The 27,685-nt window shown below is 39.9% G+C and overlaps 1 protein-coding gene across 3 annotated transcripts in view; it reads left to right on the top strand.

The window, feature by feature from the left end:
* The window catches only part of LOC114902000 (engulfment and cell motility protein 1), a 313,303-nt gene that overhangs the window by 120,734 nt on the left and 164,884 nt on the right, over window positions 1-27,685 (top strand). For all 3 annotated transcript variants that reach the window (XM_029234323.1, XM_029234321.1, XM_029234322.1), the window contains exons 3-4: window positions 2,735-2,775; window positions 3,989-4,061. In XM_029234323.1, coding sequence (XP_029090156.1) covers window positions 2,735-2,775; window positions 3,989-4,061 — 114 coding nt within the window. The remainder of the gene's footprint in view (window positions 1-2,734; window positions 2,776-3,988; window positions 4,062-27,685) is intronic.

The raw sequence follows: 27,685 nt of genomic DNA, 5'->3' as shown, positions 1-27,685 counted from the left end.
GAGTTTGGGGGCAGGGGCGTGCTATTATCGGGGTAGATTGGTGGGTAGGGAATGGTGAGGGTGATGATTTTTTGTTCGTATATTTAATAAAATGCTTGAAGGAGAGTTAACATGCTATTTCTAACAAACTGTCAGAGATTTGCAAAGGTGTTTGGGATCAGGCTATAGACTTGGGGCAGTTGAAATGAATGAGGAACTGACCAATTAAGTAAAAACAGAAGAGACAGGAACAGAAATTTGGAGTTAGGAAGCTAGAGATGAAAGAGAAATGATGAAAGATCTCTTGACTTTTATTGAAGGATTATTGATTATAACTGCAGGAGACTGAAGGAAATATAGCATCTCTGGAAAGAGTGTTTCAAAAAGAAGGTAGTAATGATATTGTCAAATAATGTGGATGGATTAAGGGAGATGAGAATTGTGAAAACTCATTGGAATTAGGTTTGGGCGGTGGAGCCAGCGTTTCATTGGAACAGATAAAGAATGGAGGGGACAGGTGTAGGAAGTGGGCCGTGAGACCAGCCCTGTCCTTACATAACATTCATTTTAGTTGGTGAGGCTGCATTATGAGGGCATTATGTTCAGTTAACTATGGTTCCTTTTCCTCTGTGGTTTAAAGTTTTTCTTTAATCTTTCTCTATTAAATCTCTAAGTTTTGTTCTTCCAGAGTCTTTACTCCTTTCATATATCCAACTTCAGAATGTTCTAGATATGACAGTTCTAGAAGCCCATAGACTTCTGTCTTTTCAAATTTGATTCTGAATCTATGAATCAGTCCTGAATTAAAATCCAAGAAATTCCTCTAAGTTACCTAGACTAAGGATTCTAATTCTGAAAGCTGTAATTTAAATGCTTTCTCCTACATCAATAGCAATACTTTCCTGGCCTGACCTGTCCTTTCAATGTAATTTAAGTCTGAAATCCAGCCCTGTTATTTATATTTCAGTTCTGAGGGTACAAGAAGTAAGATTAGGAGGGTAGGAGACCACTAGGTCCTCATGAAATACCGATAGCCTGGAGAGGCCACTGGCAACTGGAAGTGCAAAATCCTCATCTTATGGGAAAAGTTTTGTTTCTAAAGCTCCTTTGTCCTTTGGTTGTGAGAGCACATTTGCCCCTTGACTCACAGCCAGAGCCATAAACAATGGACAAGTTCTTGCAAAGGTCTAGGAGTTGTGTAACCTGTAACCTCACTGCAGAGCCCAATCTCCATTTCCAATCTTTTTCTAAAGGAGACCAACTCAGAATGTCAGGAATACTTACCATCTTTCCACCCCTCGACGATTCTAGGTCCCTTTTCTGCCCACTGCATTTAGAGTTGTAGGGGTAGGCAGACATTCTTTTGAAAACATAGTGGTGGGTTTAGTCATAGACCCTAGAGCTCCAGAGGGAGGGAGAGCATTGAAGGAACACTGAGGACTGTGTTGGAGCTTTTATCAGGGCCTAGAGGCCCTTCGAAAGGGCTATGAAGAGTGCTCAGAACTAACGAAGAGGGCAGACCTAGCAGCATCGGGTCCAAGGGCAAGGATGCAAAGAGGAAATCAAGGTCTTCTAGTGATGTGAGAGGGTAAGGAAGTGGAGCCCTAACCCTTTTTTTGAATATTTTGCCCTTTGTTTTAATTCTCATTTAATTTAATTTAATTTAATTTAAAATTCTTATAACTGCCCTGAGGAGTGGATAGGTCCTCTGCCCATTTTACAGGTAAGTTAGTTGAGGTTCAGCAAATTAAGGAAATTGTAGGTCTCACTGCAGAGAGGTTGACACAGCTAGGATTTGAACTGAATCTGCTTGATTCAGAATTCCTTCCCCCATAGGTCAGTGCCCCTCAGAGGGACAGGAGGAAAACATGTTTAGATGCTTTTCTGTGGTTGTATCCGAAAACCCAGGGCTATGTGTTGTATTTCTTTGATTTCTCTTCCCCATTTGTTTCTTGTCTGTAATGTGTTCCTTTGGTTGACACACTACTGCCCATCCCAGGAGATAGCCAGGGTCTGTTTGCATCCAAAGCAGAAAGAGTTTCGACATCTCTGGGCGAGCTGTGTGTGTCTCTTCACTACATTCTTTCAATCTGGAGGCAGGCGGAGCACAGCTGTGGCTGTTAGGCCAAAAGCACAGCTGTAGTCAGCCGCCAGTTGACACCATGGCACATGGTGTCATGGTCCCATTACTTGAGTGTGTCCTGCTCAAGCCGCTGCGTGATTGGCATTTGCATGGGCCACAGTTGGGGGAAGAATTCTCTGCACTTTGTAGGAACAATGTCACCATGCTTCATATTCCATTTGCCTCATGTTCTCGTAAAAATATCCCACATCCAAGCTTGTTTGCATAAAATGGAACTGCTGGTTGCCCGATTCATGTACTACTCTTGAGGAATTCTGGTTATCATTTGACCTTGTGGATTGTCATTGCCTGTGAGATCTTTGACCAAAGCTATGTTTCATCCTGATTTTAATGTGGCTAAGTTAAATATGATATATGTTTTTTTCAATTAGCAATGTTAAAGTATAGAAAAAATGACCACAAGGGTGATAAATCATTAATACAGTTGGTGGTGATGGCTGGTCGATTATTACCTTGAGAAAAACAACACACTCACTGACACAACCAGGAATAGCATATGTAAATTCTTCTTACTTAGATATCTCTTTATTAGGCCTCTTCTTCTTCTTTTTTTTTATGTAAAATGATGAAATGAAACTGACACAAAGTATTTCCTTTTTTTCTATTTTTCAGAAGAAACCACTGTCTGCAATAATAAAGGAAGTCTGTGATGGGTAAGTGTTACTCAGGATTTATGCGGGGAGCTCCAGTCCACAAACTGAAAGGCAAATAAAATATTCTTGAGCAATCATTAAATATTATACACTAAGTCACTATTTGACCTGCCAAAAGACACCAAGAATTGCTATGTAAGATTTCCATGCCTTTTCGGCCAAAAAAATTATCACTGTTTCTCAAGGAATAGAAAGTGTAGAATGGCTGATATGTGGACACTGGAATTGATATTATTTATTTTGAAAAGTTGTAGTTCATTCATCCTGCTCACTGGGGAACAGTGTAAGTTCCTGAGGTTAAGTACACACTTCATCTGGTATAAAATGAGAGGGCCACTCAGGTCCCCACAGAAGATAAAATAATTTAAAAGACAGGTCAGTGGGTGGTTGTGCTGCCATGTGGAACTCCACAATGATAGTGAACTTTCCTACTTCTCTGGGGTTGCTCTAACAATCCAAAGGAAAAGCACATTGATATGGAAGTTGCATGAGGTTTTTTATTTTTAAAGCAGAAGTGTGAATAGAGTATTACCTGGAATTTATTTAAGACCTGGGATCCTTAATTGGAATGTTCCAAGCTACAGCAAGCATACCGATTGGGGACTGTAGACTACAGAGACAATTGAAATGTAACCATTATCAAAAATTTAAATTGCACTTATTTCCCTCTCTCTGCTCCACTCACTCCTTCATAATAGGGAGGAATGGAACTTTACATTTAAATACCCTTCCCTGAAAGCCATGAAGATAAAATGCCTAGGGCTTCCCTGGTGGCGCAGTGGTTGAGAGTCCACCTGCCTATGCAGGGGACACGGGTTCGTGCCCCAGTCTGGGAGGATCCCACGTGCCGCGGAGCGGCTGGGCCCATGAGCCATGGCCGCTGGGCCTGGGCGTCCAGAGCCTGTGCTCCGTGACGGGAGAGGCCACAGCAGTGAGAGGCCCGCGTACCACAAAAAAAAAAAAAGATAAAATGCCTAAAGGTGAGCAATAGGCTTGTAATAACACCTAGATGACCCACATCTGAAATGGTTGGTCTCAGGGTCATGAAAGGGGGGCTAATGCCATTTTGTTTTAGGAACTGCACTGTGGGTAACTTGGGTACTGGCTCAATTCCAAGCATAGAGTGTTTATTTCATCTAACTCTGTCAAACTATAAACAAGAAAATGACCCTTTTTTGTTTTTTTCTGATCCGTTTATGCTTGTAATTTTCAGGTGGTCCCTTGCCAACCATGAATACTTTGCACTGCAGCATGCAGATAGTTCAAACTTCTATATCACAGAAAAGGTAGGTCAGCCGCGTTAGTTAATCTGGGACACTTATATTTAAAGGAAATTAAAACATAAATGATGTTTCCTCTACTCAGGACTAAACATGCTGGTCTAAATTTTGCATCTCTACCATCCACAAAAATAGAGTCTGCAAAGCAAACAACTGCTACTTTAGTATCAACAAGGGGATATTTAGCCCATTCAAGAGTGAAGACCAAATATGTTTCTGCGTCCTGTTTTAGCAACAGCGTTTGCCTTCTAACTGTGAATTTACTAATTATCTCTCTTTCTTATTGCTTGGTTAAAGCATTTATTTGATACTTAATGACTTAGTCTAGCTTTTCTTTCTCAGAATTTTTTTTTCAGAATAACCTCTAAGCCCTGCTTAAAGTTATTGAAAGAATGACAAGAAACCATTTCGAAGGTGGCATTGTGTAGGCACTGAGTGTTCTGTGGTTCTTGGGAACCCTGCTTTCTTCTTGGGTGATTTTATCTCTTTAGGAAGCTTGGAGGAGAAGGAGGGAATTGTGAAGACTACAGTGGCTCTGGCAGCAAGTACAATTAATGTCTTAGATCCCTGATAAGAGAAAGGAAAACTAACATTTATTCAGCACCTACTATGTGCCAGGAACTGGGCCAAGCACATTACCTCTGTTTGTTGATCTTGTCCTCAAGACTAACCTGTGATGGAAACCACAGTGGCTTTGGTTAACAGATAAGAAACTGAATCATAGAACTCAGATGGCTTGGCCAGTATCTCAGGGGTAATAAACCACAGAAAAAAGTGCTTTATTCTTCCCAGATGGTCCCTGGAATTTTCATAACTGATCATGTTTTCTTCTGCACACTGATTGCCAGAAAGCTGAGAGTTAACAAGTGGACTAGATTTCCTGGCCTGTGTTGTATTTATTCCTTTTACTTGTTGCTTTGATTCATTCCGCAAACAGTTTTCTGTCTTTACTTCCCCCTTGCTTCGTTTTCTTCAGATTTTTCATTCCTTTTATATTTATATAATCTGCATGCTATTCTCGGTGAGATAAAGAGGATATAAATAAATAAAAGTTAAATGTTAGCAGTTGAATGTATTGTTGTTGATACCCTTAAACAAAAGACTGTCTCATTTACCTTGGTTCACCTTTTAAAGGTAACTAAAATATTGTGACTTTGGGGGTATTATTGGAGATTGGATGGCTGTCTACTATTTAGGATATAATATGAAAAAGTTTAAAAATTATTAAGTGATAAAATTATAGGACAACAGAAGTTATAATAGTGTTTTTCAAACATCACCATTTAATGGGTAGTGAAATCAATTTAGTGGGTGTTCATAGCATTAAAAATTGGAATATAATAGAGTAGAATAGGTCACAGTACATCACCTGTGTTGTTTCTGAGAAACTTATGTCACACACACACCTGTATATAATACTAGTATATTGTGCTAGTTTTTTACCCTAGGCTGTGCCCCAAAAGCCGTTGAGTCACAGTTAACTCTGCCTTTGATTAACTGTATCGGCTTGTGTCCCCTGGTGGCTGTCCTGTCTTCTGTCATCATTCTCAGGAGACCTCAATGTATTGGTGATTTTACTAAGGATGGAATTCTCAGACTAGAGAACATAAGCATCACAGGGAGAATCATTTAAAAATGTAGGTTTTTCAGATCGCAACCCCAGAGACTCAGAATGAGCAAGCCTTGGATATGGCCTAGGATTTTGCAGTTTAAGAGCCCTCTGTGGAATTCTGATGCAGGTACCCAGGGACCACTTGGAGGAGCACTGCTCTGGGGCCACTTTTCTGAAGAGATGGGACCCGAGTGTCCCAGGCACTGTGCACTATGAACAGAGGTCAAGTGCTAAGTTTCATTTAGGAGGGTGTTTGTGTGCGGCCAATTCGTAGAATAATTTAAAAATTCATATACTATTTATACTTTTACTCTAATTAACATTAATATCTAACATTAATATCTAATTTTCTGATATTAACATTAATATCAGAAAATTCAAACTACTCAGAACAATGGGAAACTTATTATTTTATTGGGCATCCTAGTTATTTTCTGAGAGATCTTGTTTGGCCTGAGGAAATCCTGAATGTTGAATTTAAAGGGAGTGCCACCTAAATCTGTCATCAATCTGTCTCTCTTCATTGGCCAGTAGTGAGGATTCTTCCTTTACTAAAAGTTTAGGGAATGAGGAGGCTCATTTTCCCAATTGCAGCTCTTTGTTTGTAAGTAAAATGTCATCACTCTTCTTCCTACAGCTGTCACTGAGCACAGTGTATGCATGTGACACAGAACGTGACACACAAAGGGCAGGAGATGGATCTTGAATTCTGGGTCCACAGGGGCAAACCTGGGCCGCCTTCAGTCTGCGGTTAGGTCCATCTAGTTCTTTGCAAGTATTCTTAAAAATAGAGCCCATTTCCGCCCCCCCCCCTTTTTAAGTAATGTATTTAGCATCATCTTGGTTACTTACAGCCCAGTGAGTTGTTAGGTGATATTTGTGTTACCGTGGTAACCGGTGACTAATTTTCAAAACTTGTGCATGTTCTTAGTTAATGACTTTCCCTTGTATGTGAGGTGGTCTCCCTTCCTCTGACACAGGTAAAATATCACCTGTAATTTTAAAGAAGAAAAATTCTCCAGCCCTGGCTGGACAAGCTAACATATTCTGTAACTGATAGATGCTTGTGATTCTCTACTAAGATCCTCAGGAAGGCACCTCCCCTGCTTTTCTCATGTTATCCAAGCCCATTTTCTGAAATTGTCTTCATTTGCTTATTGGGCCATTAACTTCTGTTTTTCATCACAGGGGGTAAAAATGTCACATTGTTGAGCAGTGTTCAGCAGAAGCATAGCATGCAAATGCCTTAGAGAAAGTTAAGATTCAGCTATTTACAAGTTCAAATTCTGCCCCAGAAACTTTCATATTTCAGGGTGATGTCTCAGACACAGAGAGAGAAAATACAAAATAAAAAGTGAATTGTGTATTTTTCAGCTTTACAGAGGTGTAATTGACAAACAAAATTGTAAGACATTTAAGCATATGTCATGGTCATTTGATATACATATACATTGTGAAAGGATTCCCATCCTGTTAATTAACATATCCATCATCGCTATTTATTTATTTGGTGAAAACATTTAAATTCTACTTTCGTAGCAAATTTCAATTATACAATACCGTGCTATCAACTAAGTCACCATATTTTACATTAGATCCTGAGACCTAGTCATTTTATAACCTGAAATGTTGTACCCTTTTACTTACTTCTTCCTATTTCCCCCAACCCTTCAGCCCCTGGCAACCATTTTTGCTACTCTCTGTTTCAATGAGTTTGACTTTCTTTTGAGATTCCACGGATAAATGATTCCATGCAGTATTTGTCTTTCTCTGTCTGACTTGTTTCCCTTAGCATGGTGCCCTCACGGTTCATCCATGTTGTTGCAAATGGCAGGATTTCCTTCCTTCTCATGGCTGAATAATATTCTATTGTATATATCTACCACATCTTCTTTATCCCTTCATACGTTGACATCACTTAAGTTGTTTCCATATCTTGGCAGTTGTGAATAATGCTGCAGTGGATATGGGAATACAGATACCTCTTCGATATCCTGTTTTCATTTCCTTTGGATATATACCCAGAAGTGGGACGGTTGGATCCTTATTGTAGTTCCATTTTTGATTTTTTGAGGAACCTTCTTGCTGTTCTCCATAGTGCCTATACCAATTTATATTCCCACCGACAGTGTATGAGGGCTCTCTTTTCTTCACATCCTTACCAGCACTTATCTCTCTCTTTTTTTGTTTTTGATAATAACCATTCTAACAGGTGTGAGGTGATTTCTCACTATGGTTTTAACTTGCATTTCCCTGATGGTTAGTGATGTTGATTAGTCATATACGTGTTGGCTATTTGTATGTCTTCTTTGGAAAAATGTCTATGCACTTTCTCTGCCCATTTTTAAAATTGGGCTTTTTTCTCTTTTCTTTCTATTGAGTTGTGTGAGTTTGTTACGTATTTTGGATATTGACCCCTTATCAGATATATGATTTGCAGATATTTCTCTCTTTTCCACATATTGCCTTTTCATTTTGTCGATGGTTTCCTTTGCTGTGCAGAAGCTTTTTATTTATTTATTTTTTTAACATCTTTATTGGGGTATAATTGCTTTACAATGGTGTGTTAGTTTTTGCTTTATAACAAAGTGAATCAGTTATACATATACATATGTTCCCATATCTCTTCCCTCTTGCATCTCCCTCCCTGCAGAAGCTTTTTAATTTGATGTAGTCCCATTTGTTTACTTTAAGTATTCCAGTGGAATTTGTCTTCCAAAAAAGAATTTTATATAGAGAGAGGGCTAAGCATTTTAGTCCATTATCTTCATTCCAGTCTGACAAGGCAGGTTATTATTATCTCCATTTTACAATGAGGAAAGTGAGACAGAGAGAGATTATGCAACAACCCGTTTAGGTCATACAGATGGGCAGTGGTTGAGCTGAGGCTTGGACCCAGGTGGGTCTGCCTCCAAAGCTGTCTATGCCACCTCCTGGAAACCCTCTGCCCCCACTACCTGGGCCCTGGTTTGTTTATGATGCTCCTTTTTTTTTTTGCTGACACCAGGCCAGTGATCCTGATGGTAATTGCCTCAGGACAATAAATATAGGAAGTTACAGCCTGTGAGCATTGCTTACCAGCTTTAGTCTGTGACCTTTTTATTCCTTAAGAGGATGGCTTGGAGGAAGTTGTAACAGATAATCTTCCACTCACTGGGGATTAGCAAAACACATTTTCATTTGCCTTTGGTCTGGACTGTATAATTGTCTAAGGTAGTATTATTGCATTAATACCATATTTTTTAGGCAAACAGGAAAATTGCCTTGTCATCCTTAACCCTAAGCGTGCAGACAGGTAGGTCCCCAGAAAGCATGGGGCATGGTAGAGGGCACCTTTAGGAGATCGTGTACTTGTGGACAATTGAAGTTTTCTCATGATTTCAGGACGGTATTTTGGTCCCCTGTGCTAAGACCTACTTCAGAATGTGTGAAGTACAGTGATATACCATGGCAGTATCTTATTTCTATAAGTTTTTATTTTGTAAGAATAGAGATATCCATTTCTCATCCAGGCCTTCTCTGCAAAGCTGGCCCCAGGAACTTTCCGGGAAAGAAGTGGGGTCATTTGAAGGGCACCCCTTTTTAATGCCATTCCCACTTCCTAGGTGCTCTGTGTCCTCAGACAGGCCTTGAGCTTCCCCGAATCCCTGGGCAGACAGGGCTTGTGTATCCCTGGGACTTGTATGTCCAACCCGGGTCAGGAGACTACTCAATCATAGTGTGGAATTCAGTTCACCTGTCACACTTCAAGCACTGGGCTCTACAAAGAGCTCAGTGAGATGAATCCCTTTCATTCTCTGCATCCATGGATCTCAGGGTCTAGTGGGGGAAGAATACCTTGAAGTGGGCACAGGTTTTGCGGAAGAAGAGGCAGGAACCAAACGATTATAGAAGAGAAGAGGGATCCAGAAGGGTCCTGGAGTGGGCTAACCATGTCTGAACTGAACTTTGAGAAACTAACAGGAAAAGTATTCATTCAAAGACAGAACTCGGTTTCTGAGTTTTAGGCACCTTCACAGGTCAGCTGGGGCATTAGTCGGGGGGATGGTAACAACTGTCTTGAACATTTGTTGGATGCTTGCTATGTGGCAGGCGCTGAGCTAAACGCTTCGCTTCACATGGGCTCTTTGTTGTACTTGAGTCTTCACAGGAAGCCTGTGAACCAGGTTTTATTGTTACCTGCTCCATTCTCTGGAGGGCACAACTGGGGCTCAGGGGTGTAAGCAACAGAGCAGGGATTGACACAGGAAGTCTGGCTCCAGAGCCAGTGTCCTGTGCTCTCGGGTCGTGCCGTGGGACAGGCAGGAATCCCGGCAGTTGTCATCATGCTGTAACCACAGATGGAAGGCACACCAGTTCTTGGTGCGGGAGGTGGAAATCCATCTTTCCATCCTCTATTTTACCTCCCTGGTTTCCTCTACTGATAGTCCTCATTCTACTACCTCTTGGTTCTCCAAAAAGCATTTGATCCTATTTATACCCGTGACCCAATAACCCAATTGCATCAGCATTGCTGAGCAAAGTAATTTGCCTTCAAAATTCCCCAGAGATACACACATTACCAGCAGAGTTTCTTTTCCATTTGGAACGAGGCTGGTGAGCCCAAGGGAGCTGGTTCCATCCCTGTGTGGGAAGATTGGCTTTGCACAGAGACAATGGTTGGTGCTTCTCAGCTGGGTTGGTTAACCCAAGGGCGTGAGTCCTTATTGGTCACTAAACAAATTGAGCACAGGGGTGTCATGTGACTGCCTCAAGGACACTGTAATGAAAACAGTTCAGTGCACTAGACATCTCTGGTGCACTTGCTTCATCTTTTAAAAAGTGGCTAAAATATTGTGGGGTTTGGGGTATTATTGGGAAAGGATTGGGGAATTTTCTTCTATATGAGTATAATGCGAAAAGTGTAAAATTGTCTTTGAATGATAAAATTACAGGACAATAGAGGTAATAGTAGGGCTTTTCAAACCGTTGGTCATCACTTGTTAGTGGGTGGTAAATCAGTTTAATAGGTTGAAGGAGCATTAAAAAATGGACTGTAACAGGATAGAAAACAGAGTGTGTTACATGTGTTGCTTTGTGAAATATTTGTTTCATGTGCATTCATATGTAATACATGTTTAGTCTTATTTTTTACCCTGGGGTCAAAAGTGTTTGAAAGTCACTGAAAATATTTACGAGGTGGGGGATTAACTAGGGAGAATAAATGCAAGTGCTGTATGTTAAGTAGTTTAAGGAAGCCTCGTGTTTGGAATGTGTTCTTCCCTGAAGAAGGTAATACACACACCAGTACCACCAGCACCAGCACCAAACAAAATACAAAGCAAACTGAGCCATGTCTTTTCCTGGGGAGCTGCCGGTCCACTGGCTCCTAGGAGGGGCAGCCTATGGCCTGGTGCCATGTGTCCCTTCTCTATTGCCCCCAACAGCTAAGGGGACCAGAAGTTGACACCTTACCCTAGCTGAGTCCCCCTGGCCCCCTGCACCGTGCTTCTCTTCTGGGAATCTGAAATTGAGAGGTGAGTTGGGTGATGATGTTTGCTAGAACGGGAAGGTGAGATGGAGTCAAAGCTGCCGTGGTGTCAGGGCAGATGCATCTTCCTACAAGCTGAATGTGGGGCTTTGCAGCCCCGGCCATAAGTACACAGAGTAACACCAGTCTGCAGAAAGGATTGAGATAAGTGGGGATGAAGGCCTGTGAGGGAGTCAGAGGATGGGCAGAGGGAGCGGCTTCCAATCCTGATTTCCTCTCTGCTTTCTGTTTCCTGTCTTTGCATCCCTGTGAGAGGTTATCCTGTGGCTTTACAGTCCTTCCCCTGAAACCACTGTACTTGGGTCTCTGTTACTCTTTTTTTTTTCTCTAATTAATTATTTATTTATTTTTGGCTGTGTTGGGTCTCGTTTCTGTGCGTGGGCTTTCTTCTAGTTGCGGCGAGCGGGGGCCACTCTTCATCGCGGTGCGCGGTCCTCTCACTGTCGCGCCCTCTCTTGTTGCGGAGCACAAGCTCCAGACGTAGAGGCTCAGTAGTTGTGGCTCACGGGCCTAGTTGCTCCGCGGGCATGTGGGATCTTCCCAGACCAGGGCTCGAACCTGTGTCCCCTGCATTGGCAGGCAGATTCTCAACCACTGCGCCACCAGGAAGCCCTCCGTTACTCTTGATCAAAGAACTTTCACTGGGACAGGCATTTTAATTTGAGCAAACCAGAGCCCAGGAACATTGTAAATTTTCTAACCTAGCCACACATCCTCTGCGACATTCCTTTTTCTGCTGCTGCTTGTGGTAAAAGATTCCGGATTTGTTCAACAGAAGCCACTGTGGCTGCCTCAGCCGGTTATCCCTCAGCCAGGTGTGATGAGCGTGGGTTGCCACCTGCTGATCTGGGCCAGTGCCTCCAGGACTGGCTCTCAGCAGGCAGAAATGGTCAAAGAAAGACGGTCCCGCTTTTCACCTTGCGCTGACTCTTCAGCTCTTCTGGGGCTCCTGGCTCCCAGCATTTCTCTCTTGCTGCCCTGTTGCCCCATCTCTTGCCTTTCTCATACCCTGCTGCCTGCTCTCCCTTTGTTAAAGACTCCACATTCACATGTGCCTCGCTGCTGAATTCTTTCTTTTTTGATTTATAACTGAACCTGACTTCTGGTATGGATGCTCCTTGCCCTGCTGGCTGCTTGTATGCCTGTCACCAGCCTTTAGAAAGCACTAAACTCTTCTAGACAGGCTGCTTGTCTTGGGTCTGCCAGCTCATAATCCAGGGCTGTCAAAACATGCCAGGAGGAAAAGAGCCATGCATGCATGTATTCAAGAAAAGAAACTTGTACTGACTTCCCATATGTGCCAAGCGCTGTGCTAAGCTTTTAACATCTTAATTGAGATATAATTCATACACCATAAAAACTACCATTTCAAGTGTACAATGCAATGGCTTCTAGCATATTTATAAAGTTGTACAGTACTTAATTTTTTTTATTTATTATTATTATTATTATTTTTTTTTTTTTCCGGTACGCGGGCCTCTCACTGTTGTGTCCTCTCCCGTTGCGGAGCACACGCTCCGGATGCGCAGGCTCAGCGGCCATGGCTCACGGGCCCAGCCACTCCGCAGCATGTGGGATCTTCCCGGACCGGGGCAGGAACCCGTGTCCCCTCCATCGGCAGGCGGACTCTCAACCACTGCGCCCCCAGGGAAGCCCCAGTACTTTATTTTTCAGATAGTAAAGCTGTGTCATTTCTATTCAGGGTATTTTCAAGTTCCAAACCAGAAGCTCTCAGATGCAAATGGAGATCACAGCCTCAAATCTAGACATGCAGATCCACTAGATCAAGGCTGCACTTCAAACATTTTTAACAAGTCCAGGTGGTACTAGTGCCCCATTTGAACATTACCCATTAGAAATGTGGGCAGCCTCTGGATCTTTCTCTTTATTCCTGCATGCGATATGTCGGCTGAAGAAAAATGCATGACCTAAAAGTGGCCAGTTATGTTTTATTCAGGGACTTTACTGAGGACTATAGCCCAGGAGACAGCCTCTCAGGTAGCTGTGAGGAACTGTTCCAAAGAGGGAAGGGAGGAGCCAGGATACAGAGGAATTTTTGCAAAACAAAAAATAAAAAACAAACACCAAAACATTTAGTCAAACATCAAAAGATTACTGCTAATCACAAAAAACCAGGCATCTCAAGTTAATGATTTTAGTGCTTTCTACATTTGGGAGGATTCAAGAGTCTGGGCTCACTGAAATTATTCCTTAGATATGCATCTTAACCATCTAGGGTGGGTATCCTGTTTTTCTACATCCTGAATTCCCCTCAGGGCACAGGATGGGGGCCGCTGCTGTGGCTGATGGCTTGATGGCAGCAACATTTGTTGTTTACCAGAATGGCAGGCAACATTCTTTGTTTACTGAAATGGCAGGCAATATTTTTTGTCTGCAGAAGAAAACCCATGTTGTGAATTCTTATCAGCTAGAAGTCCTGTGCGCTGCCCGAAGTGGGGACATCATTCTGCTTGGTTTCCACTGTTGCTGAGAGAGAACGAGGTCCAACTTTCTTCCTAACCTGGCCGTCAGGGTGTGTCACAATCTAGCCCCAGTCGACATGTTCTTTTTGCCATCTTTTTCTTGTTCTCTCCGCTTTAGCCAAATTGCCTTAATGTTCTCCAAATAAACCTTGCTCTGTCTCCCCCATGTAGCTTTACTCACCTGGAATTCAGTCCTGCCTACCCTCCCTCCCTCCATCCCATTCTGTTTCAGGCACTAGATTAGATGCTGGGAATAAAGAGATGAAATGACAGACTCCTTGCTTCTGGGGGAGATGAGTCTTACCAACAAACACACCCAGGAAGTAATGCCATTAAAACGACTGCCATTTCGGGACAGCCGAGCCTCCTCTCCCTCCCAATCCTAAATTGTCTGAGCTGGAAGAAACCATAGCTACTTGCCTGAAATAATCTTAATACTGATGTTGGAGATTAGTGTCTTCATTCAGTCTTTCAGCTCTAAATCTCTTCCCTTCTCTGCTGCTACAGGAATTATTGTCTTTTTATTGTCTCTTAGGTCCATTTGATAGCTAAGCAGGATCTGCATGTCTTTATTGTTGCCTTGAAGCGGTACTTAACTATTTGTGTGCTAATTTGTATTTTCCCCTCCCTGGAGTTGCAAGTGACTTACAAGCAAAAACTTCCGTGTTCTCCCTCTGGGGCCCCTGCAGTGTCTCGTAGTTCCTTGAACATATTCTTCAGGTGTTCGAAGATTGTTTGTGGATTTTATGTGATGCAGTTTTCTCTGTAAGATAAAAGATACAATTAGTTGCTTAATAAATTATGTATGATGTTGGCTAATTCAATTACCAGAATATGCACATAAACTTTCAGATTATTCACAGTGGAGGGATCATAGAGTGAGTAAATGAATCTTAATGCTCCTCTTAGAGTCTTAAATCAGTGTTAAAAAGTTGGCTTTTAGTATCACAGGACTGATTAATTATCTTTTCCAAAATAAGTACGTACACACATACACACACACACATAATATTTATACTGTGCTGGGTGTCGACTAAAATTTTTAAAGATTCATCAGATTTCATAAGATGATACTTAAACCCAGTCCCATGGATTTAAGTACTCCTTCTTTAGAATAAATGACCTGTTTCTGAGAATTTGGTCAGCTGTATGAATTTATCTCTAGTCCACAGCAATAGCTATGGGGAGGGAAAAATAAGAGACCCTCTGGTATCTCATACAAATAATTATTCATTAGGCAGACGATCAAAGAGTAATATTTCAAAGTCAGTATTATCATTTTTATTTTCATTATAGCAAACAACTTCTAAGAACCAAACTGTAGTTTTGACAGATAATTTACCCCCAATTTTATGATTTTTGTTGTTCAATTCTGAGAAAGTGAGTTTTACTTTACTTCACCCTGGGGGATCCGTTGATATTCTTGTAGTTCACCCATCTTCGGTTCTTTATTTCCGGCAGTTGGCTCTGTGGAAGCAGTGATCACGGATGAGTAGAGAGATTCCTAGGCTTAAATACATGCTTTAGAGTTTCCATGAAGGAAAACATGGGCAGTGACTTCGAAACCTTGTCATCACTTTCCCCCCACTCCACATACTCTTTTTCATTAAATGAAGGAGAAACTTAGGATAGTCACACTCCACTATGGTGACACATTTTCCAATAACCAAGGAACAATTGAATGCAAGTGTTTGCAGTTGGAATTATATGTACATACGGTGAAAGCCAGTCACTAAGAACAGAGGTTGTAGCAAGAATCTTGAGCAATGGGAAAAGCACTTTGGAATTTGTCATATCGTGTTTGCTGTGTCTTAGTCCTTTCAGCTTGGCTAACAAAAATACCATAGACTGAGTGTCTTACAAACAACAGTTTTGGAGGCCGGTAGTTCAAGATGAAGGCGCTGGCAGATTCAGTGCTTGGTGAGGGGCTGCTTCCTGGTTCATAGATGGCCGTCTGTCGCTGGGACCTCATAAGGCAGAAAGGGAGAGGCAGCTTTCGTAAGGGCACTAATCCCATTCATGAGGGCTCCCCTCTCATCATCTAATCATCTCCCAAAGGCCACACCTCATAGTACCATCACACTGGGCATTAGGATAACAAATGGCTTTTGGGTGGACACAAACATTTAGTCTATAGCAACATGCCACATGTGAACCAAGAAAATTTTATTATCATCCCCCAGACCTTACATTTTGAGATTCTCCAAGCCAGGAACCAAAAGATTATTAATATTATTCATATTTACTTTAAGAACATATTGGACTTTTCCCAATTCAGTCACCAAAGACAAAAGGCTGCAGTTGAGCTAAGGGCAGGATGATAGCCACATGACATACTTGGGTTTTTGATTCCTGGGACGTTGTTTGGGATAGAATGATACGTACTACTCTTGGGTTCCCTCAGCCCTTTCTCAATTCATCAAGCCCAACCTGTGAAAATTGAAGTATACTCACACACTGGTACACGTGCATACATGCATCAGGGTGTCCTAACTTTCCCCAGGAGCTATCCAGCCCTGCCATTAGGCTTCAGCCAGCTGTTTTCTTTTCTGGGAATGTCGCCCCACCTCTCTCCTGGTACCTTTGCTCTTAATGACTCAAACTAAATTGGCATTAAACTTACTGAAGTCTCTAAAAACATTTTTGGGGTGTTTTTAGAGTTTTCTAATTAAGAGTTTGGGAATTGGATGGGAGCTATCATTTATAATCATCTAGTGCTTTTCCTCTAGAGAGGACTTGGAAGATATATACTTATTTCAGGATGAAGTAAAAAAAAAAAAAGACAGTCCAAGTTGAGTAATATAAATGAGAGGGAGCAGGGGAGAGGAGGGTACTGACTGCCACCAGCATTACTCAGATGTCAGTGGGTTTTATGTCTTGTTATTTAATGTTTACCACCGACTGTTGGATAGAGGCTATAACAAGATGATTGCACAGGCGGCTAACTTTTTTTGCTTAGGCTCCCTAGCTTGTGTTTGGTAAGATACTACTGCTTCTAGAATTGCAGGCAAAGATAAATGCCAGAGGTCATGATAATTCCATGTTCTCCAGTTCAGCTATTAAACAAATGAATAGATTGACTCAAGTACTGAAACATTTAACTGTGTAATGCTCAGATACAGGATGAATGACACATGGGTTTCCTGCAAAGGCAGGCACTTGTTTACCAGCAATGATCCTAGAAACACCAGAACACCCCTTGTAAAGAAAACAAACAACAGTAAAAAGCAAAAACCCATTATCAGTAGAGGAGATTAGTTCTGAGAATGGCCCTGCGACTCTTACATTGTGTCCCAAAGCCAGAAACCTAATTGCAAATTTCCTAAGTACAATCCCATTCATGTTTTTTATACTCTAGGAATGAGGTTTATTTTTGAATAGCTATTGGACTATGTTTCTCAAAGTTTTAAGCTGAAGACAGAATATATACCTTGTGCCAAAGGTAACAAAATAGCCATGAAACAATAGTCACCGAAATGCGTTTTCATTGTTGTTCTTATTTTTAGTCTATTATTTTCTATTTTGTTTTATGTTTTTTAAATGTTTGCTAGGATCCATCAGGATGACTTCATGACTATCACTGATTGTGATCCATAGTGTGAAAAACATTTCATTACATTCTTTGCTGTACAGTGTCGCAAAGTTAGATATCCTCACTTTACTAACCCAGTATCTAGAACAATGTGCAAAAAAATATTTATTTAATGAAAAAATGAATACCCACTACATCAGTAAATCAGTGACTCAAGGGCAGACTTGAGGGATAGGCATGAACAAAAGGAAGAAGAGAAATAAAAGAAAGATACAAAATTTGGTAGAAAGACTGGGGAGAGGGCAGAGGAAGGAGATCTTGTCTCAACCCAAGAAAGGTAGTATGCCTGCAGCTGGTTTCTGGATATGGCACTCTGTGACATTTGGGGCTCTAGGATGCCCACACACTTTCCACTGTGATCAGAGTTAAGTTACAGTAATAACTATTGCATGATCATTTCTTTTTATCTCCATAGTTCCATTCATTTTTGCATTAAAAATACCCCATATTTAGTAACCTGAAGCAAAACCCATTGTTAGTGGAGATGATACTTACTGATGCTCTGGGTGAGGCATTTGGACATGGCAAAGCAAGGATGATGGCTTTTCTCTGATGGTGTCTGGAGTCTCATCTGGGAAGGCACAAATACCTGGGGGCTGGAATCATTTGGAAGCTTCTTCACTTACATGTCTGGCTCCTGGGCTGGGATGACGCAAAGGCAGAGCTCAGTTGGGACTGTACACTGGACTGCCTACCTGTGGTCTTTCCATGTGGCTTGGACTTCCTCACAGCATGGTGGCAATGTTCCTAGAAGCTCCCTGAGAGGGCATTTCCTGAGAGCCAATATTCCAGGAGAACCAAGCAGAAGCTGTATGCCTCTTTATGACCTAGTCTTGGAAGTTCTGTAGAATCTTCTGCTGTACTCTATTGCTGAAATTAGTCATAACCCTCCCCAGATTCAAGGGGAGAAGACATGGGCTCCTCCTCTCTATGGAAAGGATAGCAAACAACTTTGGGGCTTTTTAATTAAACCACCATATGCCATATCCCGTTACCTTTCTTTTTCAGGAAAAAGCTGTTAGATAGAGTTACTATTTTCCAGAAGTTATCCAAAGATTAAATTTATCTTTTACTTTTGCTAGATTTCAACTTTTTAAGCTAAGAGGAAGAAGAAAAGGTAGTTAAAGTAAGAAATATAGAAGGAAGTTTATAGCATTAAAACATAGGGCAGCAATGAGGTGATTTTCCACATTGATAAAAGATACAGGAGGAGGAACAATTTATTGCTTCTTTTTCTTAAGGGTGGAGAGGGGAAGCTGGGTAAATTGAACAAGTGTTCAGAGGAATTTAGAGGGAATTAGGCACCTTGATATTTACACCTTCTTTTGAGTATAATTCTTGGGGAAATGGGTTTACTTCCTTTGCCGTGTCTGAAGATTAAAGTTAAAAAATAAGTGCTTTGTTACCATCAACTCCACCTGTAAACCAGTAACTGCTCTTCATTTATCAAAGACAGTCTTGTGCTTGGTACTGTGACTAAAGAGAAAGCTGAAAGATACCTGGTTTGTTAATTGCAGTCCTATCAAGTCTCTAGAGCTGGTGCAGGGCAGGTTAACCTTGGTTATCAAGTACCTTCTTCAGTCACTTCTCACTCTTACAGGGGAAAAATACAAAAAAATAAAAAATAACTTTAAAAGTGATTCATTGTGATCTTATCTAAGCTTTTCCATTTCATTTAGAGATGAATAGGAAGGGATGGTTCCTCCTCTATTCTTATTTTTTAAATGTATTTCTTCTCTTTTCTCATTGTTAGTCTGCTCCCTATTGTTTGTTTTTAATTCTCGTCTGACCCTTTTTCTTCCTGCTGACCCCTTCCTTGCTTCCTTCTTTCCTTTCTGTTAGTCTGTAACTTTATTTTTCTTTCACTCCATCTTTCCTCACTACCATCTCCTTTTTTAGGTTATTAGCCATCTTTTTAAATATTTCTCTTCCTAGTCTCTGTTCATCTACTTTTCTTTCTCTCCTCTATGTTCAGATGCCCTCCCTCTTGAAACTTTAGACTTGCAAGCACTGTAGTTAGGTTTAGATTTTTAGGTATAAAAAAATAGTGAGGTGCCACTTTACTAATATAATGCAACTTACATAAAACTTTCCTTTTTTCAGCATCTGCTACTCCTAAGCAAACAGATGTGAAATCTCAAGTTTCATTAAAAAATTTACATAAACAGATAAGCACATTGGAGACATATTAGAAGTAAAAAAAAGAGTAAAAATTGTTTTAATTATCAGAATCCTAGTGCTCAGAGAAAACCACTGACATTTTAGTATATACACTTCAAAATTTGAGTTTGAGTGTGCATTTGTTTTGTAAAATGTGATCATAGCATACACATTCTTTCATAACTTGCATTTTAACTTAATATATAGCGGGCATCTTAACATGTTAGTGCCTACTTCACTATGTAATGAAGATTAAATTGGATAATGCTGGCAAAACACTTTGCCAGGCGCTTAGCCCATGGTCATCCCTCAGTGAGTCATATTTCCTATTTATTCGTCAAACTTAATGGCTGAGAAGTATTGAACTCAGTTTTTAAGTCAGTTCTTTTTGTTTTGATTTTTAGATTGTTTGCTTTTTTTCTTTCTTCCTCTTTCTCTCTCTCTCTTTTCTTTAAACAACACTAAAGTGTCCATTCCTTAAACTGAGTCTTTGTGTAATTCCTTAACTATTTCCTTACAAAATATCAATAGAAGTTGAACGAAGAGTCAAACTGGGTCGTCCTGACTTAATTCAGCCACTGCTTACTGATGACCCCTTGGGTGCCAGGCACTTTCATGAGTGATTTCATTTAAGCATCTAGGGCTCACAGAGGTCTTGGGAGGTTTTGGAGTTTAGGTCACACAACTATGAGTGTCATCTTTGGAACTGAAACTGAGATCTTCTATATTATTGTGAAGAACGTTCCATTTCAGGGGATTTTAGGGATGGTTCATGAATTGCAGAAGTATTTGATTTATCTGGCCTTTTAAATGGTTATTTTGAACTGTTTCAACATGAATAAAAAATTAACATAAACTGTAGTAATAACCTTATTATTATTAACTTAAGCTGTTGGGTTAAGTTGACTTTAGGTGGACCTCAACATGAAGCATTTTATTTCCTTCATCCTTGTGCATACATTTACACTTCTTATAAACGTGTCACTGACTGGGAAGATTGGAGTGTTTTATTTTAAATCAGGCATGAATCTACCCACTCGAGTAAAATCACCTAAGTAAGTTTACCTGTGCCACACCTGAGTGCCTGGTTCATGTATAGTCAGGGCTAGTTCAGGCTTCTCGGCTTGGCTGCATGTCAGGTGTCCAGTAACAGGGGGAGACCCAATTTTATTCCTTTATGTAAGTTTGGGGTGCTTTTTTGCCTGACTTCCAGTATTTATTATGAGGAATGAGAGTTGAGGTTAGATGTTAGTTATACAGATCTGAAAGAAAAAAATGCCCTATTGTTCCCTTTCCAAGCATCTGGAGAAACTCCTGAGATTTAAAGGTCACCATTGACAGTTACATATCTGGGTATGGTAGGCAGAATTCTAAGGTGGCGCCCAAGATTCCCATCCCCTACTGTTGCATGCCCCATACAAATCCTTCCTCTTGAGTGTGGTCTGGACCTGTGAATCTGAAGGGATGTCACTCAGGTGATTACATCACAGTTTGTCAAAGGGATTTGCAGATACAGTTAAGGTCCATGATCACTTGACTTTGGGTTGGCTTTGGGTTCATCAAAAGGGAGATTAGCCTTGTGCACCTGACTCAATCAGATGGGCCCTTTAAAGAAGGTGAAGCATTAAAGCGATGCTCTCCTGTTGGCCTGAGAAGGTGCAGATTGCCAGGTTGTGGAGAAGGCTACAGGGTAAGGACCTGAGAGCAGCCTCTGGGAGTTGAGCATGATCTCTGGTCAACAGCTGGTGAGGAAATGGGAGGAAGTGGGAGGAAGTGGGATCTTAGTCAAACAACCACAGGAAACAAATTAAGTAGCAACTGGAATGAACTCGGAAGTGGCCTCTGAGTTCCAAATAAGGATGCAGCCGTCTGACACCTTGATTTCAGCCCTGTGTGACCCCGAGCAGAGGACCCAGTTAAAATGTGCTACCCTCCTGACCCCATAGAAACTGTGACATCATACATTTGTTTCAGCTTCTAAGGTTTTGGTAATTTGTTTTGTAACAACAGAAAATGAGCACATTGTGTGAATGTATCCAGATTTTCTCTACATTGAATAAGATAACAGAACACAAAAGCAAATTGAATGTGGAAGCTTGTTATATTATTGTAATGATCATCCATAATGCCAGATATTAAATTTTTATGTTAATAAAAAAACCTCATTATTCTTGCTGATTACCTTAAAAAATATACATTTACAAACCTAAGCTCATAAAACATGTTAATATTAATACAATACCTCTTTGTCTATTTTAGGTTCTGAGGGATTTTTTTCCCTTTCTAGAACAAAAAGATTCCATTATTTGAAAACCACTGGCTTGACTAAGAGGCATTTTTTTAAAAAGACTGCATTTTGGTTGTTTTAAGAATGTAGCTGTTGGCAGGGAAAAGAGCGGGATTGTACAAGGCTAATTTATAGTCAGCACATTGGTTTTAAATATATGTTTATCTTTAATTGTTCCTTCATTACAAAGTAATGCATAGATGTAAGAAATCCAGCCACTACTTTTGATTTAGACAGATGAGTTTTGCACTAGTGATTGTTTTTAAATCAGAAGTCATTTAAATAGTAATTTAAAACTTCTAAAGCATGCCATATTTCAAACCTCTCAAAAAGTACAGAAAATGATATAACTGATACCCATACACCCAATCATCTAGATGTTAACAGAGGTTAACATTTTGCCTGTTGCTTCAGGTTTTCTTTTTTAGAAAAGTGCAAATCCAGCTGCAACGCTCTTCTATCATTTCTCCTGTCTCTCCTCCTATTCCTCCCTCCCCAGAGGTAAATACTAGCTGAAATGGATGTATATTATTCTCATGAATGTTTTATAGATTTTCTACATATGTATGTATTCATGAATAATATAGAGAATTGTTTTATACTTTAAAATTTAAATGATTTGTATCATACGGAAGGTAACATTGTGCAATTTCATTTTTTCACTCAAAGTTATATTTTTGAGATAAATAATGAATAATGTCCCATGGCATGAATAAAGCACAGTTGATTTATCCTTTTTTCTGCTGATAAGCAGCTGTTTCCCCAATTTTGGTATCACAAATAGTGCTGTCATGAATATTCTTGTTCATATATTCATGTGATTCTATTTGAACGTTTCTCTAGAATAGAAAGTAGGAAGCTGTTGGGTTGAATCTTTAACTTTACTAGGAGTTGCCAAACTGCTTTCCAAAGCAGTTCTGCTAGCCTGGTCCCACCCACAAAGTAGAGTTCCTCTTCCCTTCTTTTCACCCTGTGTTTGTTGTCATAGTCCTGCTAATGCTAGCCAACTGGATGGGGCGTGGGGGGCATGCGACTTCTTGTGGCTTTAATGTGTATTTCCCTAATTGCTGACGCTGAGCCTACTTCCTATGTTTGTTATGCTTCAGATTTCCCTTCTACAAACTGCCTGTACAGTCTTTGTCGAATAGCGGGAGGGGAGTGTTTTATTCTCATTGATTTATAGGAGTTCTTTATAGGATATGGACAATTCTTTTTTATCTAGCTACCCGTAGTCCATAACTGTTTAATTTTCTATGGTGTCTCTCATCAAACAGAAGTTAATAAGACCATTTTAATATGATCTGATTGATCACTTTTCCCTTTATTGCTTGGGCTACTTATGTTTTGTTTAAAAGCACTTCCACTAGTCATGTATTATAAAGGTATTCTCTTTTATTTTCTTTCAGAAGTTAGAGAGTCTTGATTTTCGTATAGATCATTAATCCATTGTGAAAGAGAGAGAGAGAGAGAGAGAGAGAGAGAGAGAGTGAGAGTGTGTGTGTGTGTGTGTGTGTGTGTGTGTGTGTGTGTGTGCGCGCGCGCATGTTTCTATTAGGTAGGGATCTAATTTTATCTTTTTCCTCCTAGCACCTTTTATTGAGTAATTCATTACCCATCTTCCCACCCCCATGATTTACATCTCACCTCTGTAGTGAGTCAAGTTTCCGTGATTATAGGCATCTCAGTGGCTTTCTGTTTTGTTCCTTACCATACAGCTTTGAGCACTTACAACTCAGTAACAAGACTTGACGTTTAGTGGGATGAATCTGTCTTCTTTTCCTTTATCAAAATCACCCTGCGTAGTGTAAGTCTTTTACTTTGCCAAATGAATTTTAGCATCAGTTTGTCAAATCCTGTAAAAATTTTGTTTAAAATGGAATTAACTTATGGATTAATTTTGGAGGGAAATTGCTGTCATTAGCATATTGTTTATCTCATCCACGAAAACAATATATTTTTCCATTTATTAGAATGTTCCTTAAACTTTTTCAACAAAGTCATAATTTTTACCTCAAAATTCTTGTATATATTTAGTAATATATGTGCCTAGGTACCTCATCATTTTGTATCTATCATAAATCGTATCTGTTTTTAAGCACTTCCACTCTTTATGACTATTTATGTACGATTTATTGAGTGTTTGCTGTGTACAAGGCTTTCTGTTGAGCTTAATTACACCGAGATGTATTTATCAGTATATTTCCTGTTTTTTATTATTAACAAGATTAAGTATCAGAGAGATTAAGCAACCTGATGATTATATATGGTTAACTGTACAGCTTAGATTTTAACTCAGTTTTATCTAAATCTTTTATCTAAATCTTTACCTTTTGCTAAAAGCCTTTTCTTTTAAATCAGCTAATGTTTCTCTGATGTATGTCATCTTGTTTCACAGTATCTTTTTATAGTAAAAACCCAGAATCTCTATGTGAAAAAGGCATTTATTTTACCAAGTAGAAGTCCCTTCATACCAGTTAGTTAATTCATCTGGATAGACACGTTTATGGCAGAGAATAAGTCTATAAAAGAAATGTTTCTCTGGCTGTTATTTTTGGATCAACTCTTAAGGAAAACACCTGTCCTAATTGACTTAGTGTGTTATTTTTCTTGCTCACTACTTCACTTGTGCTTAGAGGAATTTAGGGTGAGTACTCCCGACAAGACAGACAGCTTCTAGAGGCAAGGCCTGGATGTCCAAGTGCAGGGTGGATGCTCCAGTGAAAAAAAAGAAGAAAAGCTAAGATGTAAATGAGCTTTTTAATACATTTAAAGTTTTTTTAAATTGAGGTATAATTGACACAACATTATGTTAATTTCAGGTGTACAGCATAATGGTTCAACATTATGTATATTGTGAAATGATCACCACAGTAAGTCTGGTTAACACCCCTTCCCATATGTAGCTAACAATTTTTTTCTTAGCAACTTTCAAATATGCAATACAGTATTATTAACTGTAGTCACCGTGCTGTACATGACATTCCCATCACTTATTTACTTTATAACTGGAAATTTGTACCTTTGACTCCGTTCACCCATTTTGCCCACCCCATACTCCCCGCCTCTGGCAACCACCAATCTAATCTGTTCTCTGTATCTATGAACTAGAGTTTTGTTTGCTTTTTTTTTTTTTTTGTGAAGATTCCACATATGAGTGAGATATACAGTATTTATCTTTGTCTGACTTATTTCACTTAGCATAATATCCTTAGGGTCCATCCATATTGTAGCTAATGACAGGATTTCCTGTTTCTCATGGCTGAATGATATTTCATTGTATATATGTATACCACATTTTCTTTATCCATTCATTCATCAGTGGGCACTTAAGTTGTTTCCATATCTGGGCTATTATGAATAATGATGCAGTAAACATGGAGGTGCATATATCTTTTCAAGTCAGTGGTTTCATTTTCTTTGGATAAATACCCAGAAGTGGGATTGTGGGATCATATTGTAGTTCTATTTTTAACGTTTTGAGGACCCTTCATACTATTTTCCATAGTGGCTGCACCAATTTACATTCCCACCAGCAGTGCACAAGGGTTTCCTTTTCTCCACATCTTTGCACACACTTGTTATTATTTTATCTTTTTGATGATAGCCAATGAAAACGGGTGTGAGGCAGTATCTCATTGTGGTTTTAATTTGCATTTCCCTCATGATTAGGGTTGTTGAGCATCTTTTCATGTACCTCTTGGCCATTTTCCTTTGGAAGAAAATGTCCACTCAGTTCCTCTGCCCATTTTTTTTTCATCAGATTGTTGTTTTGCTATTGACTTGTAAGAGTTCTTCATATATTTTGGATATTAACCCCTTCTCAGATACATGATTTGTAAATCATTTGTAAATTATTTTTTGGCATTCAGTATGTTGCTTTTTCATTTTGTTGATGGTTTCCTTTGCTGTGCAGAAGCTTTTTAATTTGATGTAGTCCCACTGGTTTATTTTTTTTACTTTTGTTGCCTTTGCTTTTAGTGTCAAATCTAAAAAGTCCAAGACCCATGTCAAGAAGCTTACCGCCTATGTTTTCTTCTAGAATTTTTATGGTAATACTTTCAAAGTTTTGACTGTTTAATTCCCTCCTCTTTCATTTATCATCCAACCTGACTTCTCTGGAGAAGTCTACTTAAACTCTAATTTTTCTCCTAGTGCAAGAAGGAAGAAGAGATAGGATAGAAGGGAGGAACCTCTAGTGGGATTCAAGCTAAAGCCCATTTGTTCTCTAGTGTGTCCTGTTGGGTACTTTCACTTCCAACACTGAGGCCAATCCTGCTTTTCTAAGGCCCCTATGTGGCCTCTTCTCATCACTGGGCCCTTCCTCTTAGGGCTGAAACAGGTGAGTTTCTGGGAGTGGCTCTGGACGGTTTTGTGAGCGTCAGAGCTCAGTTGTAGATGTCTGGGGCTGTTTGTGGCTCTGCTTCTGTGCTAGAGCAGCCTGATGCTGTGGTTTAGGTGAACAGTCTGGTGGAATATGGTTCACTTCCATTCAGGACATTATTGAGGACACAAGGATTGATAGTGGGACATGAGCAATTATATCTCAGTTATCCCTTTTTTAAAAATGCTTAATGATACACGTGCCTCCTAGTAGGCATGAAATAAATAGCCGCTGGTTGACTGAAGATTGTAGAATAGGGAAGGAAAGGAAGGATGGTCTGAGATTTATCTGAATTGTGGGAGGAAGAAAGGGACAGTTTTTCTGTCTTTGAAGACATAAGTGGCCAGTTAGTTTTAGTTTACAGATATATTCTGGCTATTGCTTTAGGTCCTATTACGATGAAAATTTCCATTCCATTCATTCAAAAAGTATGTATTGAGCATGTTTTACATGCAAGGCACTGTTTTTGACACTGGTGATGATCAAAACCTGAAGATGCCCACTCCTCTCGTGTATATGTTCTCATGGGTGTGGGTAGAGACAGACAGGAGATTTTAAAAAAATGAACAAGGTATTTTCAGATTGGAGTAAGTGCTCTGAAGGAAATAAATGGGGTAACACGATAAAGATTGGGGGGCAGAGTGGGGTAGGCAGGCATTGCTGTTGAGCTCAGTCTGCCAGGCTAGCCACGTAATTTAGGTTCGAGAATGGGTCAGAAATACGACTTGACTTGGTTTAAAGCCAAGATTGCTGTAAAGCATCAGGGAGTGTCCTTCTAAAGAGGTGACATTTGTGCCAAGACTTGAGAGTCACAAGGAGGCATATCATAGCATTGCAGGAAAAGGCACAGCCAGTACAGAAGCCTTGAAGCACGAAGGGCTTGGTGTGATAAGGAGCAAAAGGGAGCAGGATGGTGAGCTGGGGAGTGGGGGAGTATCAGATATGATTGTTAGAGGTTGGCCAGGGCCACATCGGGAGTTTTTTAAACCATTGTAGGAATAGGGATTTTCTTCTAAGTACAGTGGAAAGCCACTGTTTTAACCCAGGCTCCATGAGCTTGTATAGGAAGAAAGTTATAACTGTGTGAAAATAAAAATTTTGCATTATTTCAATGATGAATGTAGACAACCAGCCATGATAGTATAAACAGTATCTGTATTGATGTTACCGGTAGAAATCATAGATATTTCCACTTATTACTGTTATTGCAGTGATCTCAAAATGTCATTTATGATCATTACACTAATTAGAAATTACAGTAGTTATTAGCACTTATAATGTATCTTGTTATTTCATGCATTAATAAAGGCGCCAGTGAACTATAGCCTGTGGACCAAATCCAGGCTGCCACCTGGTTTTGTAAATAAAGTTTATTGGAATACAGCCATGCCCATTCATTTATGTATCATAGTTGCAACAGAAAATTTCTTTCCCTGCAATGCCTAAACTACTTAGTATCTGACTCTTTCTGGAAAAAGTTTGCTGATACCTGTACTGATAAAGCAGCATATATATTACTATGGTACAATTTTAAAAATTGGGTAACTGTAGGTTTCTTTGCAAGCTCATGTGTTTTATTTTATGC

The sequence above is a fragment of the Monodon monoceros genome, unplaced genomic scaffold (genome assembly GCF_005190385.1).
Source record: "Monodon monoceros isolate NGI ecotype Baffin Bay Population unplaced genomic scaffold, NGI_Narwhal_1 Super_Scaffold_2, whole genome shotgun sequence".
NCBI lineage: Eukaryota > Metazoa > Chordata > Mammalia > Artiodactyla > Monodontidae > Monodon > Monodon monoceros.
This window is presented reverse-complemented; position numbering and strand designations above follow the sequence as displayed.